The sequence below is a fragment of the Meriones unguiculatus genome, chromosome 4 (assembly GCF_030254825.1).
Source record: "Meriones unguiculatus strain TT.TT164.6M chromosome 4, Bangor_MerUng_6.1, whole genome shotgun sequence".
NCBI classification, from domain to species: domain Eukaryota; kingdom Metazoa; phylum Chordata; class Mammalia; order Rodentia; family Muridae; genus Meriones; species Meriones unguiculatus.
This window is the reverse complement of record NC_083352.1, coordinates 26,413,192-26,436,291: the sequence shown is the minus strand read 5'-3', so window position 1 is coordinate 26,436,291 and position 23,100 is coordinate 26,413,192. Positions and strand designations below refer to the sequence as shown.

The 23,100-nt window shown below is 41.0% G+C and overlaps 1 protein-coding gene across 1 annotated transcript in view; it reads left to right on the top strand.

Annotated features, from left to right (window-relative positions):
* The window catches only part of Tnks (tankyrase), a 161,092-nt gene that overhangs the window by 4,893 nt on the left and 133,099 nt on the right, over positions 1 to 23,100 (top strand). The window contains exon 2 of the mRNA XM_060381612.1: positions 20,830 to 21,054. Within this exon, the coding sequence (XP_060237595.1) occupies positions 20,830 to 21,054 (225 nt within the window). The remainder of the gene's footprint in view (positions 1 to 20,829; positions 21,055 to 23,100) is intronic.

The following is a 23,100-nucleotide window of genomic DNA, read 5'->3' as shown; positions in this document are numbered from 1 at the left end:
AGTCATGCCCAGCATAGTATTTACTTTAAATTGGAGGTGTTTGATATGGGCTTCTATATTGTTAATTAACATATTACTTGTATTGTTCTATGTATTATAAGGCATTTTAGTATCAAGGGGTAGCCAAAGGTAGACTGTATGTCAGTTTTGTTTTCTTGATTTGAATGAGAGCCCTGGCAGCACACACTTAAAACCTCATCAAAGTTGTTCAACTCTCTCTAGATCCTGATTTTTCATAAAGATAATGCTGGCTTGCCCACCCCATCTACTCCTCCTTTTACAATACAGGTTTTTTTTTTTTTTTTTTTTTTTTTAAAGCTAAATGCACAGTGTCCTCTAATCTGCGGTAAACAGTAGTCTGCATGCTTTGGTCCTAGAGTGGGAATTCATTCGGTCTGTGCCTTTCTGCTTTTTACTGTTGAACAACCTTGATTTGGTGCCTAACGATACCTTGTTTGGTTCTCAGTCTTAGAGACAGAGTCTTCTTTAGGCTAGGTTGACTTGCTGATGCCCCTGCTACACCCTCCTAAGTGCTGGGATTCCAGGCCTGTGCCACTAAGGCGAGCTTCTCACGATTGAAAGGGCTGTGGTAGAAGAAGAGAAACTTGCTTTGTAGATGTGTTCCTAGACTTAAACTCTCCAGTTGAACATGGGATTGTTTGTACCTCATGTTTTGTAAAAATTGTGCATGTTTCTCCGTTCTCAAGGACTTTTAGGGAGGTGCATGCAGTGTCTTTCTCTTGCCTCAATGGTGTCACTCTTTGGAAGCCACGGTTTCAAGAATAAGCTAGCTGTTTGATGACATTACATATATGTCTCCAGTAATGAAAAAGGTAACAAGCAAACGGTTATTTAAGACTGCTCATATTTCTGCCTTACACTCTGCTTAAGTCTTCCTCAGTGGTGCAGACTACTGAGTTTTGATACACACAAACACCCTAGACCCTTACAACAGTCACTACAAGGTCAGGAAGTTCAGTTGTCTGGGTGTAACTGTTACATTTTTACAGTTATGTAAACGGAATCATATAGAGTTCACACTCTTCTGTGAGACCTGCCTCTCCCACTCAGGTAATAGATCATTAGTTCCTGTATGCTCAGTAGGTTTCATTATAGCAGTGTGCTACAACCAAGCTTCCATTGATGGCCCCTTAGGCTATTTTCACTTTTGACTGTTATAAGACTGTTACAACATACGTTCTTAAAATTCTGTTTTGTGGGTATAGGATTTTTTTTTTCTCAGACAAAAAGTATTAAAATTACTGGATCTTGGGTTGGTAAATGTCCTGAGCTAATCAGTTTCATAGAGCAACTCACAGCATGACAGTTGATTTCAGAGAAAGTCAGCCAGTAGCAGGATAGGTGAATAAAACAGTACTTAGACTCTTTCCCGTGTTCTCCTTCCACTCTTGCTGAGTTTGCTATTTTGAAAGAAAGTGGGTTCAGCCCAAACTCAGGAGGAGGTGATCACACAAGGTGTGCGTACACTTAAGTTCCATGTTGCTTAGTGATAAGGAGAAGTTTGGAGGAATCATTGCTAGTTGATTGTGTGACCATCAGTGTGCCTTCAGAACCTGGTGGCGCAGCCTAATACACATGTGTGCTCTGTGTATTGCTTGTAGGCTACACACTTGTCCAGTATCCTGTCAGGGTCTGAGTTCTGATAGTAGTGACACAGCTAGGGTATTTGTATATAAACAGAGAAAGTACACAGTAAAACAAAATATGAAAAGTGAAACCGTATACCCTTAGATACTTAGTATGAGTGGAGTTTGCAGAATTGGAAGTTAATTAGCATTAGTCTACGCTACTGTAGATTTTTATTAACATTGTACAGTTATTGCCATCCCAGTTTTTAAAAAAATTGTTTTTTTCTTCGGTGATGCATTAACCCTGTTTGTTGGAGTCAGGGTCTCACAGTGTTGCCCACAGTAGCCTTGAGTTGATGATCCTCTGCTTCACTCCCCTGAGTATTAGAGGGCCTGGACTACCATGCCTGCCCAGGACTTTTCCATTTTATAATCTTTAACAAAATTTAGACTTTTGATTTTTTGTAATATTTAAAACACAAACATACTGTATACATTTTGTGTTTTTTTATTTAAAATATTTTAAATTATAATTTTTGTACATTATTGTTAAGTAGGACAAATATATTAATCAGCGAGGCCAACACCAGGTCAGAATAATTGTCGCCACTGACTTTCATTTCCTAGTACTGTCACACTGGAAGCTAAGATTTCAGTGTCTTGTCCTCCTGGAATGTGCTTAGGGACAGTAACAGCATTGGGCCATCTCCCATGATAGCATTGCCTTCTGTAGCACCTGCGAAGGCCCTGCCTGAAGCTACTGTCCAGGTTTGGTTTGGTTTGGTTTGAGACAGGGTTTCTTTGTGTAGCCTTGGCTGTCCTGGACTCACTTGTAGACCAGGGTGGCCTTGAACTCAGCGATCCACTGCCTCTGCCTCCTCAAGTGCTGGGATTACAGGTGTGCACCGCACCTGGTCTGTGTGTGTGTGTGTTTGTATGTGTGTTTTAAGTGTAAAATGATGAAAAGTCTAATGTATAAATATATCAAGCTACTAATTTATTAACATTACCAAGTCTTTGTGCTATACGTAATTGTATGAGCTGTGGTTTTCCGTGACAGACAGTACAAGTATACCACAGAGGGTTTATTTACACCAGAATCACCACAAAACACAGAAGTAATGCATTGTGACATCACAGTGGCAGTGATACCACTTCATGAGAGTTTTTGGTGCTAGTATGCTCGTCTCACTGTTACGTGACTTAGTCTCTCCTCAACCCAATACTGTTATGAAGCTTGTGACTACATACTAGATCACTAGTGGCATCCTAGAGGCTGTCTTTCCCGGTGACTTGTCCTGTTTTCTTGCATCAGGTAAAACAGAACATTCAGTTTTCGGTTTGGCTTTTCTAAGAAGTTGCTATAAATCTCTTTAACCAGGGCTTTCACGTGGATCTTACTGCTCCTACTAATGTAACAGTTGCTGAGAGCCTACAGCCAGGGTGTGCAAATACATTTCTAAGTGCATTTGTCAGGTTATTCCTTTTCCTCTCTAAGATGAGTTTTGGCTTGCTGTGGTGTGTGTGGTAGGCGTTGACTGCAGTGTTCATGCATGCTGTACTTGTGCTCCATAACTTAGTTATACCCCTAGCTCAGCATCAGGCAGTTAAAAGCAATTAGTAGATTCATAAACATTTATGATTATTAGTTAGTCAGTTGGGCTGTTATTATGAGAGTCTAATAGTTGGGTGGCTTATAAATAGCAAAAACTTCTCACAGTGCTGGAAGTCAGAGATGGGTCCTAGAAGTTGGCTTCTGAGTTGCTGACTGGCAGCTTTTTATATCTTGTCATGTGGTGAGCAGAGAGAGCTACAAAGAAAGAGAACAGGTGTAAATGAGCACTCTCAGGGTTTTTTTTTTTTTTTTTTTAATAAAGGCTCTGGGTTTAATTTATGCTGCCTAATTGCCTCCCAAAGAACCCCTAATCCTGTCCCACTGGAAGGTTTCAGTGCATAGAATTTTAGGAGGACATGTCATGAACAAGTGTCAAGACCATATGCGTGTTCTTGAAGGTTTGACTGTGTGACTTTGTGTGTGTGTGCTCATGTGTATGCTCAGTGGAGGGTTGTTGGGGAGGCGTAACAGGTGAGTAGTACTGTCAGGAAGAGGGAGCACAGGGGCTGTCTTGGGATGAGTCCTAATGAAGAGGATGGGTTGGGCCAGTGCTTCACGTAGAACATGCGCATGCTGGTCCACGCCATTCACCTGGCTGCCCTTCCACAGGGAGAGGTGCTTGCTCTTGAGTCCCCTTGCTGTTAGACTTGCCAGATAAGTTTATCACTTAAGTTTTTGTCTTTTTATAATTGTGGTTTTTCTTTATAGAAAGTGAACTGAGCTACTTTTATCATTCCTGTGGTTTCTTGAGCAGAATTGAGCAGGCTTAGGCTGTAGTGTGAGGATGAGATAAAAGAAAAAAAAAATCATTGCTTATTATCAAACAAGCCATATACAAGAAACATCCAGAAATGGACTTAGTTCATTTTTTGAAAATATTGTATTCACTTTTTTTTTTTTTCTTGACTAGGATGAGTTTGTTGGGGTGATGGATTTTAGGCCTAAGGTTTTGAAAATCATTTTGACTTCAAGTAATTGAAGACAGTTCTATCAGTGTGTGCTTTCGAGGATACATCAGGTCCTGGGATTGCTGTTACCAGCACTTGCCAGGCTGTTCTGTGGAAACTCGCTTTGCATGTTTGCTTGGGTTATCTCTTTATAGAGTGAAAACAGAATGGCCCTTAAACTGCTCTCAGTTCTTTGCTGAATGGAGGCTCCTAGTTTAGTTTAAACAAACAAGTCTTTTTCTTTTAAACTGTAGGAAAAGGAGAAATAAAGTAAAGGTTCTTTTGTTTTTGGTTGTAACTAAAATGGTTACTGGCAAGTTTTTGTTTCTTTGTTTGGACTTGTAACTCTGTATTTTAAAGAATTGAATAAACATTTGATAGTTAACAGAGATGACTTCTGTTAATTGCAAGATCAAACTGCCTTTAAGAAAGAATTTACTGATTGACCCACAATTATTCTTAAGCTACAGTATTCATATCACCAGTTATAATTTTAAAAATTAATGAAACTGCCCAATATGTACCTAATTACAGTGCTTTTGAAAAGGTGGGCTGTGTCCAAGTAGATCTGACAGGATTGGATGCTCTCATTCTGATATATTTAAGGGTGCCATTTTGGTGACCCTATCCATTCAGTTAATACAGTGTGCATTTTTCAAATGCTTACCTTCCTATACTGACTGTAGAAATTTGACTTTTTAAAAAAGATGACACAGGAGTACATTAATAAGTACACGTTAGCGTTTTGTAAGTAATGTCTGGAATAGAGATGCTAAGTTGTGCTTTTGTGTAAAAGAAATCTCAGTTGAAAAGAAAAATATTCTGAACTAATTCATAGAGGAAGGTATTAAAAAGGTGGCTTACCCAGTGTTCCCCACAAGGCAGTGCCACAGGATAGCAATGGCATGTACAGTTGTGATCCTATTGGAATTTTATGAACGAAAACAAGGAAAACTTTTAATATAAGGTATTCAGTTCACATTTGAAGAGTGGGTTTTTTTTTTAGGTTGATCTTTCTATAATCTCAGGTCTGATTTTTTTATATCTAGAAATAATAATTTTTAATGTACTAATTTACCTTTTTATTGTCAAAAGTCACATAGCTAGTAAGTGACACAGTAGATTAAACCTGTTTATCTGTTTGTCTTAAAATCGTTACATCTGGGCTGCTCAAATGGAAATTTCTTAGTAGTGAGAAATAAAATTATGTTTTGAGTTGTTTTGTAATTTGACAGTTGTCATGGCTTTTTCAAATTGGTTTCCTGATAGTAAAAGCAATCATATAAAACTTTGAAAGTGAAGGAAAAAAACGGTCCATCATCTTCCCACTCCAAGAAGTAGTGGAGATTTGTGGTTGATGTATCCCTCTAGCCTCTTTCCTGGCATTTAAAGTAAAACTCTTCACTAAGCAAGCTATTAGAACATTTATAATTATTAAAATGCTTGTTTTTAAATGCTTGTTTTTAAGAATATTTTTAAATTTACGTATCTTTGTGTGTCTATCCGCATGAGTTCATGTGTACCATCTGTGTGTTGGAGCCCATGCAAGCCAGAAGAGGGGCTAGATCCCCTGGAACTGGAGTTTGAGCTGCCCACTGTGGGTGCTGGGAACCAAACCTGAGTCTTCTGCAAGCTGAGTGAGCACCCTGACTGCTGAGCATCTCAGAGTTTCTAGGATGTTGGACTAACTTAACTATCTCACCCCTTCTTCATTTGTTTTATAAATATAAAACGTTTGCTTGTAAGTCATCAATGAAGAGCCTCATTAAATAAAAGGGGATTTTAGCAATTCCATTAAGTTTAAAGAGTGTTAAGAAATCCTGATAAATTTTGTTAAATGTTTTGATTCATAGAAGCGGTCAAACAAACAAAAATTAAATAGCAAATAAAATGTGGGCGACACAAGTACTTGAAAGCACATGATGATATAATGGTTCACATGGGAGCTGATGAGATGGCTCAGCCTCATGACCTGAGTCAATCCCCAGAACTGATGGCGGAAGGAAAACTCCAACTCCCAAAGTTGTCCTCTGACATCTTCATGTGTGCTATGTCACATGCTTGTTTTCCCTCACATACATCCATTGACACACGTACCAAATAAAAATTAAAAAGGCTCAGATGGTAAATTTTATATAATGTGGATTTTGCCATCATTGAAACGAAAAAAAAAAAAAAAAAAACAAAACAAGTATTATAGTAGATGTTTTAGTCTTTGTTATGTTATCGTACAGAGAACTCTGTGTGTGGGTACATGCTTGTGTAGGTCTCTGTGTGTGTGCATATGTATAAGCATTCATGTGTGGAGGTCACACGTGGAGCTGGCTGACCACTGAGTTCTAGGGATCCTTCTGTTTCCACAGCCTGAGCACTAGGCCTATAAATTGTGTGCCTCTGTTGCTTTATGCGCATGCTGGAAGGCCAAACTCAGGTCCTCAGGGATGCATGGTGGTAAACTGAGCCATCTCCCCAGCCTGAGAACTCATTATTTAATATTTTTGCCAATGTGAAATATGGAAATAATGGTATTCAGTAGAATAGATTTCAGCAGTTATGTTAATAATACCCTTTTCAGTTTTTCTGTTAGTTATCGATGTGTCTGAATGACTGGTTCTGGTAGTGAGAAATTACTCAGTTAAGAAATGTTGGTGGAAATCAAATGAGCATCATGAAACTTGCCTCATTAACAGTCATTGAGACAATTCCACAGTCCATCCCTCACTCATACCATCTTGATCTCTACTTCTAAGGTATCTAGATAGAAGGGATTTTTGTGGATCAGGATAGTAGGGCTCTATTAAAATTGTACGGTCCTTTGGCAGAAGCTCAGCAAATAGGTCTCATCTTCTCCAAGATGATGTGCGGTGTTATTTCCTGTCCTTATTACTGTATAAATTTCCTGGGTTGATCGGACCAATCATCCCAGATCAGGCACCAGTGACAGACCATAGAAAGAATTCTACCAAGTCTGGCTTGCTGAGCCATTGAGTTTATTGGGGTGACTTGCAAGAGTATGTATAACTTAGATAGCTACTCATTGCAGAGCTCAGTGCAGCGTGGTTGACTACTCACAAAAGTGGCATAAACAGAGTGCTCTGCCCAACTTGTAGGCAGTGATGCCAAAGAGTCTGTTGCCCTCAGCAATTGTTGACCAAGTGAAGTACCTTAGGGTAGAGCATCTTGTCCTTTAGGAGTGGGAAGAAGAGACCAGGTAATTTTAGCTATTTCGTTTGGATTGAGACATTTGCATTCAAAGTGTTTGTAAGGTCCAGGACACCACCAAAAGATCATCGCCTGCACCAGCCATCCCATCAGTAGAGCAGGTGGGGTATGGCAGCTTCCTCATTTAGGCCTCTGTCAGATACAAATTATAAATAGCGAAATAAGCCGTTCTTCATGAGCCACTCCCCTGTTTTATCCAGGGCTGCTTACACTGCACTTTCTTGGGGTTCAGCCTTGCTAGGGACCAAAGCGGGAGCAGGTCTATATTCTTGCTTACTGGTATACAGCATCCTGGTTTGGACAGGTTTTGGATTGGCACCATGCTCCTTGCCTTTGCATGAGTCATACCTGGCTGCTAACAGCGTTCTAGGCTGGGCAAACAATCTTTACCCCCCAGTGTGCTTTCTTGTAGGGGAAAAATATCCACATCGTACTCTTATAGAGTAAATGCCTGTCCCAGGAGAAATTTAGTCTGTTTTCATTTGTACTGTTCTGTATTTCTTTGAGTCCTTTCAAATCTTTCAGGCTTCAAAGCCTTCTAGGGGCTGACAAGGACAATGTATGGTCTTTTGTCAGCCTTTTACCTGGAAAATTTGGCCTTTTACCTGGAAATCATGCAACACTTGTTTTCCAGAGACCTGGACAGAACCCTTTGCCTGCCCTGCCTTTCTTTCATGCCCCTCATGATTGCTTGAACGCTTAGGATCAACTTACGTATGTAAGTAATTCAGATTCTACTTTGTAAGGATCTCATTTCACCGTGGACTCACTCAGCAAAGCCACTAAAGCTTCATCCCCATTTCTTAACTTTCCTATGACTATAATCCTGTATGGCCTGGTGTTATATGACAGAGCTTTTCTAGGAGAGACATGACAAACATGCCTACTCACCCCGATGGGGATACCACCAAAGTCCATCTTGGTGAACCAATGAGTTTTATTGGGAGCAAAAATGATTCAGAGGCAGCTCTGTCACCAAAGCCCACCCCAGCATGACTAGAACACTCTGCAGGCAGTTCAACAGGTTGGAGAGTGTCCTTTCCAAGTGACTCTGGTGTAAACCTCTTCCAGGCAGCTCGCCTGGTTTCTCCTTCCCTGGGGCAGTTGGTCTGCTCCCAGAGTCCTTGCAGCTCAGTTCTGCTCCTCTGAGAGGGACTCTCAAGGTTAGTTTTTTTTTTTTTTTTCCTTACGCTGGCAGGAAGAGGCCTAATGACTTTATCTGGTCAGTTTCAGGGACTTCCTGAAGCTATTTTGAGTTGTTTACCTTCCCTTTTAAGTCTTTCCCTGCAGGATAGAATGTTTCAATTTTGGAGTGAGGAAACTGTTACACACTTCGAGGAAGCTGATATGGTGGGGCAATCAAACATAGTTTTCTTACACTCAGTTCTGTCCTTCCTGTTTGCCATCTAATCCTTGACACAAGAACACAGCTGGTCATAATCAAGTATCCCTTTGTGAGCCATTTTAGTCCCTTAAGGACTGATTTTCCTCATGTTGCCCTAATTATGCAGCTTTTGTCTCAAGTAGGGATGAGCCATTATGATAATCATTTTCTCTGCTTCTAAGGCAGGCAGACCTATCTCCGTATTCAGTAGCTTCATGGAAAGAGGTTGTGAGGGACTCTTTCATTGTTTTTCAGATGCAGTGTATTATTCCCTGGTTACCATCGTCGCCTGTACTGGCTGCCATCTGCTTGTTGAATCACAGATCCTCTGTTAAAATTAGACCTGAGGACTATCTTGTATTAATTCTTCCTTGCCATCTTCCTTTTCACTGTTTGATTCTTCCTATGCATTCTAAGTATTTGGATGCTAGTAGGGGCAATTTAGCGCAGATCTAATTTGTGCTCTATTCCTTTGCACTCCACAAGTTGTAAGAAACAGCAATCTAGCACCTCCATCTCACCACCACACTTTTCCTGCCAAACCAGGACCTAATGTGGAGGTTAGCATTCACATGTCTTTTTCCTGTTATAACCATCCCTTATACCGGCAAGTTCTTTCTGAGTAGACAGCTCAGCCTCAGTTATATGTCTTATCACTCATAGCAGAAATCCATACGCCAGCTGCCACAGCCTGCTTACAGTCCTATCCAGTATTTGCTGCTTTGAGGGGCCGCAGTATAGTCTGTGGTCCATCAGCTGTTTGGGAGGCATCTTCTTACTCCAGCTGCGGACCCAGTTCATCAGAGATGCATGCCTCACCCCATACCACATAGAGGAATCCGCAACCCTGGGCTTTTCCCAGAGATACTCCATGCGCAGATAGTTGAGACTCAGTTGTACGTCTTACCACCCAAATAGTGGGGTCCAGAACTGCCAGTACATCAAGGTGGCATGCCATCCCTTAACACACAGGAGTTGGGGTAGAGTGGGGGAAGTAGCTATGATTGGTATTGCTCCTGTGCGTACTCCACCTTCAAGTGGGCTGGCCTCAGTTGCATGTCTTAGGCTTCTCTTGGGCTTTGTTTGCCCCGTTTGGGTGCAAATTGCATTGTGTGACTTTCCTTGGGAATACATGAACACATAGCCTCCCACCCCTAAGTACGATGCCAGCAGCAGATCGGAAAACAAACAAATAAGCAAACAAAAACAATTAAACCCAGTTTAGGTTAGTGGAACAGTGAGTTTATTAAGGTTACTTCAAGGAACCTGAGCGACTATCACCGGAGAGCCTGCCGTCGCTCACCTCCTAAACCTGCCCCCTTGGGTTTGCTGTGCAGTTCCTGGTTAGCCGCTGGGAAGAGTTTCTTCCCCCGGCAGTGGTTGACTGGTCAGATGTCCTTGGGGAGGGCCATCTCAAATTTTGAGTAACTTTCTTGTGAAGTCACTTCTTCCCTTCCTTTAAGGAGGAATGGCTTAATTGGGAGAAACATGTAGAGACCACTTAGAGTCAAAATGTTTCTCAAAAGTTTTCATCTTAGGACTCTTAATACTCAAAGGTGTAGTAAGCCTTCCTTACCCTCGGGGTTCCGAGATGCCTGAAACTGGATCTTACCAAGCTCTAGAGCTCTAGAGCTCTGTAGCTCCACACCTACACCTAGTATAAGGTTTGGTTTCTAAATTAGGCATAAGAGATTTGCAGCAATATTATGGAAACATAAGAATTGGTGGTAAATCATATACAGGTAGTCTTTTTCCCACTCCTTTATTTATTCACTTTACATCCTGTTGGTAGCCACCCTTCCTCCTGTCCTCCCCCTGATCCACCCCTCATACTCCCCTCTTCACCATTTTCCCCTCTACTCAGAGAAGGAGAGGCAACCCCCCACCATGGGTACCAACCCATCCTAGCACATCAGGTCTCAGTAGGACTAAGCAAATCTTCTCCCACTGAGGCCAGGCCAGGCAGCCCAGCTAGGGGAAAGGGATCCAAAGACAGGGGAACAGAGTCAGAGACAGCCCCTATTCCCATTGTTAGGGGACCCACTTGATGACCAAGCTGCACGTCTGCTACATATGTGTAAGGGGCCTAAGGGCCAGCCTGTGCGTGCTCTTTGGTTGGTTGTTCAGTCTCTGAGCCCCAGTGGGCCCATATTAGTTTACTCTCTAGGCCTTCTGTCATGTCCTTGACCCTTCTGGCTCCCTAAATCCTCTTCCCAACTCTTCCACAAGACTCCCTGAGTGCCGCCTATTGTTTGACTGTGGAAGACATTTATGCTAAATCCTGTCTGCAAGTATTGCAGAGTATCATTAATAGTGTCAAGGGCTGGCTCTCCCATGGGTGGGTCTCAAGTTGGGCCAGTCATTGGTTGGCCATTCCCTCAGTCTCTGCTCCATTTTTATCCCTGCACATCTTGTAGGTAGAACAAAATTTGGGCTGAAGGTTTTGTGGATGGGTTGGTGGGTAGGTAGTCTAGATCCTCTCCTAGGTGAGGAAGTTCCTAAGTGTGGAATCCTCGTCTTCTCCTAAGGGAAACCTGGTTAGCTCTGTTCTGTTCTATCTGAATTGTCTGGTTGATAAGAGTGAAGTCAGCCCAGATGCCTCTCCGTTGAGGAATGGATACAGAAATTGTGGTACATCTACACAATGGAATATTACTCAGCGATAAAAAAACAACGAAATCATGAAATTTGCAGGCAAATGGTGGGAACTGGAAAAGATCATCCTGAGTGAGGTATCCCAGAGGCAGAAAGACACACAGGGTATATACTCACTCATAAGTGGATATCAGACATATACTATAGGATAAACATACTAAAATCTATACACCTAAGGAAGCTAATCAGGAAGGAGGACTCTGGCTAAGATGCTCAATCCCCATTCAGAAAGGCAAAGAGGATGGACATCAGAGGAGGGAGAAAACGGAACAGGACAAGAGCCTGCCACAGAGGGCCTCTGAAAGGCTCTATCCTGCAAGGTATCAAGGCAGATGCTGAGACTCATAGCCAAACTTTGGGCAGAGTGCAAGGAACCTTATAAAAGAAGTAGGAGATAGTACGATCTGGAGAGGACAGGAGCTCCACAAGGAGAGCAACAGATCCTAAAAGTCTGGGCAGAGGGGTCTTTTCTGAGACTGATACTCCAGCCAAGGACCACTCATAGAGATGGCCTGGAACCCCTGTACAGAGGTAGACCATGGCAGTTCAGTGTCTAAGTAGGTTCCATAGTAATGGGGACAGGGACTGTCTCTGACATGAGCTCAGTGGCTGGCTCTTTGATCACCTCCCCCTGAGGAGGGAGCAGCCTTACCAGGCCACAGGAAGACAATGCAGCCAGTCCTGATGAGACCTGATAAATTAGGATCACAGGGAAGGGGAGGAGGACCTCCCTTATCAGTAGACTGGGAGAGGGGCATAGGTAGGGAAGAGGGAGGGTGGGAGGTACAGGGGGGATACAAAGTGAGTATTAAACTATAATTAATAAAAATAAAAATAATTAAAAAAAGAGTGAAAAGCACTGAAATAACACAAGAGCTGAGATGAGGCAGTGACACTGGGTAGCTAGATCAGATTCCCTGGACAGAACACAGTACAAAGTACATTTCACCGTACTGCTTCCAGGAATGGTGCATGATTTAAATTTTATGCATGATTTCTGCTCTTTTCCATGTAATACTTCAGGTGGCTGCCTGAAGGCCACTAGTGCAGAATGTAGCATTGTGGAGAAAGGAGACGACTGTATGTGCTTTTCTTAACATGGCTTACATCTGTTGAGACTTAAAGCATAAATTAAAATGTAGAAATAAAAGTATGTCAACTCCATTGTTTGAGAGTAAGTAACACTTGCAGAGTAAATAACACTTTCAATTCTTTCTGAAATAAAGATTACTGAAAAGAAAGGTGCTGTTTTGTGTTTTGAGTCAGTTTAATGTCAGAATCAGTAGAAGACAACACAATTCTTGTCTTTTATGTGCCATCGTTGTGTGTATTATATGGATTGAATTAATGAAACATCATGGAGTGGAGAAGGAAGTACTGTTTTAAGTCTTTTCAAATAATAGATTTTTTTCTTAAATACAGAATTTGGTTAATTCTCGTGAGAAGAATTCACAGGCTTATTAGGGAATTTTTCTGGTATGTTAAAAATCTACTGATTTATTTTACAAAAATGGATCATGTTACTATATGTTTTTTTTGGGGGGGGAAGTAATCTTAGTATGCCATTCAGACCTTTCAGAGCATTATCATCTGAACTTTCTGATGAGAATAACAAGCAGCACATTTGTTACTAATACCAGTCTTGGAAAAGTGATAGTTATTGGGAAACTGTTAAGATTAAAAAGCCTTGTATAATGCTGTAAAGTTCAGGTATTTGTCTAAAAGCTTAAATTCTATCTGTGGGAGTAAAGATTGTTGTTGTCTTCTAAGTAACAGGCTCGCTTGTTCATCCTTGAGACAATGCCTGCCACATGCAGAGTTCCAAACTGTTCTTAAAGAGGAGCAGCATAGTGTAATCAATCAGCCGTCACAGCTCACTGTGTTCTAGAGGTGCTTATGTCATTCTCCCTGTCACAGTTTTACTTAAATATATACTCCGGAGGTTGGAATTTAATAACTTTTGCACGAAAAGTATTCCCATGTGAAATTGGCTCTGAAAATAGCGTGAAAACCTGTGAGAAAGAGTATGACTGGAGTGCAGTTAGATGTCTCCCCTTGGTGCAGCTCGAGGGTTTTGTTTGTGGTTAAAGCACTGTGGGCATATTTTCCAAATGACCACGTGATGCCAGAGAGTGAAGCACTGTCACTGTTGGCAGTGAGGAAAGTGGAGCATCTTAGTGTTGTTTCACAGGCAGTTTCAACTGCCAAGACTCCCAGAAAGGACCGCTGAGATCACTAGGAGCACAGCTTGTGGTGTGAAATGTGCTGATTAATAGAAGTAGCTCTTGGTTTTGTTAACGTGGGTTTAAGAATCTGCTGATAGGTGTGGGTAGTCTCACACACACCACAATTTACATGTAATTTTCAAGAGAATTACACACTCCTGAAGCTGTATAATAATAGTTCTCCAACTGGAAGGCTTGTTGCTGGGCCACACCCCAGAATTTCTCTTCTGGTTAGTCTGTAGTGAGCCTGATAATTTGCCTTTTTACCAAGCCCCTGAAGAAGTCTGTACTCTTTGGGAGCAGATTCCTAATCCTGGACTGATTACATCACTGGTGTAGGGTAAGCTCAGTTTTTCAGAATCTCCCTTGCTGTTTGCATGATTGCACAAGATTGAGAATCATTGTTGGAGGATACATAAAATTCATTTAAGACTCCCACGTTTAGTGAGGTGTTGTGTCGATTGGTACTCACTGTGCAAGAACCTTTCAGGTGGTTTTGTATCTGAGAAAAACAGTCCTCTGTTCTTAGATTGTACCTGAAGGAGCCCTGGGTGCCTTAAGTCTGTGGAATGAAATAGGTGGGGTTATTGAAACTTCTCATGGGAGCTGTGCAAAGAATCCAGTTTTTCGCTTGGAAATCTGTGCTGCTAGCTTGGCTTTCTCAAGAATCTACAGGCTTATGTTCCTCACACCCCGTACACCATCAGCACAGCAAACATAGGTGTGCACAAACCTCAAGTCTATTGTAAGGTGAAGTTTCTGTGCAAGCCTGTCTTTGGATCTCTAGCTTTTTACCACACATAGGTTAGTGCTGTCTGCTTTTGAACTCCGCAGGAGGGATTTTGGCCTTGTTCCTTGTGCGCGGTGCGGCTGTCCCAGTGCGGTAGTCTGTTACAGGTTTTCACTGTGTACAGTCTGTGCTGGGACTGCTGCATCTGGCTATTGTTTGCTGTCTGCTGTGAACAGTGCTCTTAGGAACAGTTTTGTGTGGCCCTAAATGTCATCACCTAAAGTGCATTTCTTAGCTTTTACATTTTTTATTACACTTACTGGTTTATGGAGATGGGCTGTCCATGCTGTGCACACATGTAGAGGCCGGAGGATAACTTGTGGCAGTTGGTTCTCTCCTTCCACCATGTGGCTTTGCTGGCAAGAGTTTTTATCCCCTGAGCCATCTTGCAGGCCCAATGTTATAATAAGGCAAATATATATAATCTGTGTTTTTACATTTCTGGGGAGTCATTGGCTGTGGTTTTAAACATTAATTGATACTTCTTTTGTATGCACGATTAATCCTTTTTTCTATGTTTTTCTGCCTTTTGCCATTTGGTTGTGGAATTTTTTTTTGTCTTTGCATCTTTGTAGTCGATGTAAATATCTATTGCCCTGTTTTTATTTGGTTTATCAATTCCCTAGATTTATTACCTTCAAAGTTTTTCTTTTTGTCTGTTTTTTTCCCCATCCTGAGATGTTGTCTGTCCCCCTAGATGTTTTTGTAGTTTTACTATTTTATGCTGTAGTCTGTAGAGTTCACTTTGCACTGACAGGTAAGGACTTAAATTGTTTCTTGACCTATTCTAAAACTGGTTCAGTTGCTTACAACTTGTAAGTTTAGTCATTAAGATAAAATGAGGTTTGGGTTGTTTTTTTTTTTAAATTGTGTTAGTGGGTTATTTGTGTGTGTGTATGTGTGTGTGTTTTCTCCCAACTTTCAATTATAATTCATTCATTGTATTGCATTTAGTTTTATCTTCATCCAAAAAGAATACCATTGTCTATAGAGTTCCGTGATGAAATAAAGGAAGGTAGACTGAAAAATACTAACAGGATTCCAAATCTTTAACAGTTTTTCTGCCTTCCGAGATTGGCATATGTGCTCCTGTTTCTGTTCTCCATATACTTTAGCTCTAGCTATTACACACTTTTTTCTGAAGGACTTAGGTTTTTTAGTCATCGAAGTTGTTACGCTTTGCCATAGTGTCCTTCTGTCGCCTTTCAGAAGAGTTGTTCAAGGGCTCGGGCTTTAGGCGTGAAGGAAGTATGCCTTCTAGGTTGTGGAAAATATCAGTAGATGTGCTGGAATACAGAGCGCCCAGTGTGTTCTTTTAACTATGTTCTTGGCATTTTTCAACCTTTTGTTTTTCTCTAAATACTGCCACCACATGCACTGTAATCGTGCACTTGGCTCTCTGGCCTGCTTGCAGTATTTTCCCTTGATTTACCCTTCTCCTTTTGGCTGGAGCAGGGCTGGAAATCCCATCTTCATATTTCACAGCAGTGAAGGGGACACTGTGACAGTGTTGTAGAGCGTAGGCTTTCTCTGGTTTATTGCCTGCCTGGGCAGGTAATTATCTTCCGCTGTTGAGCTAATCTTTTTTGCATTGGAATTTAACCATCTTTTTATTTTTTTTCTGTCCCAAGAAATATTTTTGTACCGTTTGTTTTTAAACTTCAGGTCTCTTACCTTTTTGTTTCTGGTGATTTCTCCATCAGGTTTAGGAAGGCACTGTTTTATTTCTTTGTATTTCACTTTTAGCATAAATGTTCTTTTTCTTTTTCTTTTTTTCCTAAGTGTAGTATTTTTCCTTCTAAGGTATGTGATGAGTCCTCTATCACCAAGAGTCTGTTTATCTTTGCCACTTATGTCATTGTTCTTGGCAAGTGAAAACTTACTTTACTGTTACTTTGAGTGTCTTTTGGGTGTTCTTGGATCTTACAATATTTATGGAAAAATTTATAAAAGAAATGTAATATGAACTTTGTTATTGTGATACAGTGCTTGTAGCTTTGTTGGTAGTCATATTAGGAGGAAAATACTTTAAATCTGTTGTTTTCTACCACTTATGGAAAACCTCAGTTACAATACTGCAAACACCTTTGCTTTGGTTTTTCTCTTTTGAGAATATTGTGCGTGTCACAGTTAAGGTTAAAGGTTGTTTCTTGCAGGTTTTAATTGTTGGCAAGCTTAAAATGTTAAATGTTAAGTGGGATGACTTTTTCACCCCTGTTTTGGGCTCAGACTTGGGGACTAAATAGCATTGACCTTACAGTTAGTATTGAAACATTTTGAAGGGCCCTAATTGTAATCCTTAAGATGAGTAAGGAATGTTGCTAAGTGTATTTAGCTAGACCTGTGTCTTGAAATTACATCTTCCTTACCGTGAATTTTAATTTTTCTTTAAACAGGTGAAATAAGGACATTATTTAGCAGCAAGAATGTCCTGAAATTGACACATCATATTACTTTACCAGGAACAGTTAGTGAGGAATAATTATTGGATGAGGTTTTGTAGCTGTTGGCTTATTTAGTTCCCATGTGGAACCTCCGCAGACCAAGGTGCTCAGCTAGAATTTGGGACCCAGCCATTCTTGCCTTCTTTTTCTTTTTAATTCAATTTACATCTCAGTCATAGGCCCCTCCCGCCTTTTTCCAGTCCCACCCACCCTCCCACATCCCCCCTTTCCTATTCCTCAGAACTAGCGGGCCCACATGAAGCCTAAGATGCCCATCAGGCTTATCTTCTTCTGGTCTGTGCATTGTAGTATGTTTATTCTGTACCAGACACACTAAATCTGCTAGAGGAGAAAGTGGGGAAGAGCCTTGAACTCATTGGCACAGGAGACAACTTCCTGAACAGAACACCAACAGCTCAGGTTCTAAGATCTATAATTAATAAATGGGACCTCTTGAAACTGAAAAGCTTCTGTGAAGCAAAGGACACTATCAATAGAACAAAACAGTAATCTGTAGATTGGGAAAAGATCTTCAACAACCCTACATCCAACAAAGGGCTAATATCCAGAATTTTTAAAGAACTCAAGAAATTAAATACCAGCAAACCAAATAATGCCATTAAAAAAGGGGATACAGAGCTGAACATTCTTGCCTTCTAAATCTGCCAGCTCTCTACTATTAGGCTGTACAGAAGGAGTTTTCTTAACTAATAGCCTCTGATTTTTTTCTTGATTTTTTTTGTTTTTTTTAAAGATTTATTTATTATTTATACATTATTCTGCCTGCATGTGTGCCTGCATGCCATAAGAGGGCAGAGGATTGCATTTTTAGATGGTTGTGAGCCACCATGTCGTTGCTGGGAATTGAACTCCGGACTTTTGGAGGAACAGCCAGTGCTCTTAAGCTCTGAGCCATTTCTCCAGCCCCCTTTTCTTGATCCTTTAATTTTTATTGTGTCTGTGTGTGTACACTCATGCATGCATAAGGAGGGCTGAGGTCCATGTTGGGTGTCTTCTGCAGCCCACTCCCCATCTTATTTTTTGAGACTGGGTCTCTTTGTTGAGCCTGGAGCTCACCAATTCTAGACTGGCTAGAAAAGGAGCTCTAGGGATCCCTGTGTCTGAAGCACACCATGGTGTGCTGTAAGATGCTGGTGACCAACAGTGAAGACACTGAGACCTTTTACTATTTTAAAGCTTAGGCCTTCGATGGGCAGGCTCTCAACTGGCTCAGGTGAGTTAACCTAACCCCCTAGTCCCACCCCACCGTGTGGATAGCTGTATCTTCCGGGAAACAAAGCAGCAAGAGTCAAGAGCAGGAGGAAAGGCCCAAGCCAGCAGGACAGCCTTCCTTTTTCATGCCCCTTTCATCTGGGCTGCTGCCTGAAGGCCCTGTCTACACCAGGTGGGTCTTCCCGCCTTGGTTAAGGCAATCAGGTAACACTCCCTCCTCAGGTGATTTTATTTTGTGCCAGTTGGCATTTAAATTGAGTATCTAATTCAGGTATCTGAAAAACCTTTTAAGACTTAAATACCATGAAGTGATTTTTCTTAGGAATAGTTTGTCAGGTACTTAAAATGAAACAAATTTCTACGCATGACTTACAAAGCTATGGCAGATGCTGTTATTTATCCTTCCTAAACTCATCTTCTAATTCTTCACCAATAGATAACTCGATTTTCTTGAGACAGCTGTGTGCTCAGCTATATAAGACTTGTTTTTCAGCCTGTGTTTGTAGGTGGGTAGATGTCACATTTTTGGCTAGGAATGCATAGGTGTGTGTATCTGAAGACTCCTACTGCTTTAATACTAATCATTCTGTGTCCAAACCTTTTTCTTCCTCTCCTTTCTTGTCTGGTAATCATTTGTCAAACTCAGAGGTCTTAAGCTCACTCTTAAGACCACAGACTGATAAGCTGGGGCAGAGACTGAGAAAATGGAAGGCCTTTCAGAGGTTTCTAATGCCATGTCAGGTGGCAAATGTGAGCCATGTGAATTTCTGTCCTAGTTTGGTGGTGTCACTTGGAGCTGCCTGTGTTTCTTCCTGATGAAAAGGCCTTACCTGTCCTGACCTCATCTTCCCATGTCTACTGTTATTATTTATACATTATTCTATATACATTATACATTATACTATATACATTATACATATTCTGTATACATTAGCAAGCATACAGATTTGGCCACCTGATAAGCTACCTCAAATGCAAGCTCCTTACCATGGCTTGAAGAGTTTGAGTGGTGTGACTTTTCTGACCTCAACTGACTCGTTGTTGTACTTTTTATCCCAGTAGGAACAAAACAACCCTTAAAATTCTGAGTGCGCCTTTTCTTTCATAGCCAGGAAGGGAAGTGCCTGTGGAAGAATAGGGTTGTGATGGGAAAAGGAGGGGGAGGTAGAAATGAGACTAAATAGAACCTCCAGCTACCGCCAGTACTGCTGTGCCAATATGAACAGTGAACTAAAACAGCCAGGCAGTGTGGTGCATGCCTTTAATCCCAGCATTCGGGAGGCAGAGGCAGGTGGATCTCTGAGTTCGAGACCAGCCTGCTCTACAGATTAAGTTACAGGACAGCCATACAGAGAAATAGTGTTTCGAAAAACAAAACAAAACCAAAGCAAAAACCATGGCCTGGTGATGGCAATTGGTTTGCACTCTGTAGCTTTACTATTCTAATATAAAATTGATTCACCCCCTCCTTTCCCATTTCAATTTAACTTGAGGTGTTGTCCAGGAGAAGTATAATTCTGACTTTGTGATACATGCCTTTGAAATCATATATGTAGACTTATTTATTTATTTATTTGGGAGACTTTCTTAGTTCTTGCCTTCCTGAAAATGAGTGAATTTCTATACATACCACGGAAGACATCTTTTTTCACATGGTTCTCATTTTTTTTTAATGTATCCACAAAGTGGATACTGTTTCCTTAACTATTACTTTTATTAAGATGCCAGTTTCTAATTTGATCAAGTAAGTGCTAGTGTGGAATTAGTGCCATAGAGCCACAAAGTGGTGGGACAAGTTACAAAATGCTGGTATGTACAGTTTCCACTTTTAGGCCATTGAAATATAGCTTGTAGTTTTATCATTGTAGTACTACTTTCATGTTATCAGTGGCCATTTTTTTCTTTTCTGTTGGTCTCACTAAATTCTTCTTATGCTAGACTTTGTCTAATGTTGTTATTCCTGGCTTCTTCAGTGATTCCTCCATAGCCTTCATTCCTCCATAACCTGTTGCGTAGTCTTTACACTGTTTCACATCCTAGCTGTTGTTCTCCTGTTCCCTTTAATAGCCAAAAACTGTGGTACTTACCGACAGTGCCTGGTTCTGTGTCGTCAACTGCAGCAGGTCTCCCCTTTCCGCCTTGTTTTCTCAGATTTGCAATCCCATCCTAAATGATTTTGTTGAACCACCTGTTGCACACAGCTTGGCTCCCAGTCCCAGTGGTTTTCTGATACCCTCATTAGTTCTTTCTTGCTGCTGCAGAATCCCGTTAGCCAAACTGTCAGCACCTGTTTCTGTCACATTCCTATTATTTCTCTAATGCTAAATGTTGTGGTTTGTCTTTGATTTGGTTGTCAGCAGTATTTAAATTACTTAAGTATAAAACTTTTGTCAGCAGTTTGTAAATATATAGTACCTGGAAGCGTTATGTGTGTAATGCTGTTATGTGTCGACAACCCTCGGGCAAGAGTTGTCTCAGTCACATGTATTTCTGACAGTTGCCCGCCATAGCAGGCGATAAAGAAATGATTTGAGTCAGCCACTCAATAACAAAGAGTTCTCCTTAGTTCTGCCACTTGAAACGGGAAGGTGAGTTTGGACAAAGCTAATGTTTTTGTTTGTTTTAGTTGCCCTTTTTGCTATAGGGTGTACAGTATGTCAGTACGGATGTGTGACTGTTCAAGATTTGAGTTGACATATGGAACATTTCTGCCTCTCTTCTGCAGGTTTTGGAAGGAAGGATGTTGTAGAACACTTGCTGCAGATGGGTGCTAACGTCCACGCTCGTGATGATGGGGGTCTCATCCCACTTCACAATGCCTGTTCTTTCGGCCATGCTGAGGTTGTTAGTCTGTTACTGTGCCAAGGAGCGGATCCGAATGCCAGAGATAACTGGAACTATACACCCCTGCATGAAGCTGCCATTAAAGGGAAAATTGATGTCTGTATTGGTAAGTATTACTGATGTGCTCTTGCGATCCAAGTTTGCACAGTCAGTTGTAACTGAAGGTTACTCTAGGGTTTTTATTGTGGCGTAGCTAGCGCTGCCTCAGCTTAGGTAAAGGTATATGGCTTCCTCTAGAGGAATTCTTTTCCATGAAAGGGAAGTGGAGAGCTGGGTGGATCCAAAGGTGATTAAGAACAGGTTCTCATTGGCTTCCTCAAGGAGACAATGCAGTGTCAGCTGTGTAGAAGTCAGTTCTGATTATTCTCTTCACATGTAGTTGACGTGTCTCTTACTAAACATCTGCATTTAACCTTACATCAGTGAGAGTCAGACAAATATAAATTCTTATTGAATTGAATGATATTAGGATATTGTAGGTTGATTTAGAGAAAATATCAAATAGGGGGATAGATGTCTTAAATTGAACACCTATCCGTTTATGACTGCTGGAAAGCCTTGAGTGTGTGTCTCAAGTCCAGTAGTTCAAAGCTGAACTAAATTATAGAGTGTAGATGGTTGGTTTTGCTTTGTTCAGCTGACACAAGCTGGTATCACATAGAAAGAGGGAACCTCTGTCGAGAAATACCTGTATCAGATTGGCCTTGTAGGGAAGTCTGCGGAGGCGTTTTCTTGATTCATGATGTATGAGAGGGTCCAGCCTGCTATGGGCACTGCCATCCCTGGGTAGGTGGTCCTTGGTTGTATAAGAGAACAGGCTTAGAAAGCCATGGAGTGCAATCCAGTAAGTAGCATTCCACCATGATCTTGAGTTCGTGCCCTGATTTCCCTTCATGATAAACTTGTAAAATGAAATAAGCCTTTTCCTCCCCAGGTTACTTTTGATGTGTATTACAATAGTAGAAAGCAGACTAGGACTGACAAAACAATTACAGACAGAATTTAGCTTTCTAACCATTTTAAGTAACTTCTGATATATGTGAATTTGTAGTCAATTACTGTTACTCATTTTTACATGTTTAGATTTTGCTTTATTAATATTTTTACTTTGAAAGCTAAAACAAGCCTCTTAGAAGACAAGTGTCTTGTCTCCTGGGGTTATCACCTATTTCTTGACTCTTTAAGATGGCTGAAATTTGGTTAGTCCATGTCAGGCTTTATATTCTTTCTGGATGACAGAATGGTGCCTCTCTCTTTTTGTGGATGTCAACATTTTATTGCAACATTTTCTTTATGCTAAAGTATATAGGCCATTTTTAACAAGTTCTGGTTAAATCTTTCTCTTAATGGTGATTACAACTATTCCCTCATAGCTATTTGTTTTATTCTCCAGTTTGTTCTCAGTTTTCCTGAAATTGTAATTTTTCTGTCAAGTTCTCTGCCATTATTCTTAGTAACTTTTGCATCATTTGGCATGATTGTTTGACTAGCCTTTCAGTGCCATGCCATGTGTTACAGTCAGGTGGTTGTCTCTTTTCCTCCCAGGGAACTGATACAGTCATATCTGATCAGCTCGTTCTGTACAACTACCTTGATAAGCCTCAACTTAGCTCAGAGCTTCGGCCCTGATCCGGAAGTTCCGGCTTGTTTTTTCCCACGTGATAAATGCAGCTGAACCCAATAATTGTAATTGTAGAGTCTAATGTAGACTCTCAGTTTCTCTGTCATTACTGCACCCGGCAGCCTGGATCCAGAGTTTTTCTTAGTCATTGGTCACAAAATTTCATGTTCTTTTCAGGTTCTAAAACATCCTTTCTAGTCTCTAGTGCACTATTTTTCTATTTGTACCTCTCTGAATTGTTCATTTTGCCAGAACCTTTATCTATCTATCTATTTATCTATCTATTTTTGACGTTAGAATCCTTTCTCCCTTTTAATCTCTGTACCAAACCAAACAAAACGAAAATGCTTTTTGTTGACTTTGTTGAAAAAATTTGGAGGGAGGCTTATAAGAAGCGTTAAGGAAAGGGTCCTGCAACCACCAGTTCTGCAGTCCTCACCAGGCTTTGCCCATATTGCCTGCCTTTGGTTTAAGAACTTATGAAGTATAAAGTTGAAAGGAGGGGAGGGGCACCTTTGAAACTTGATAACC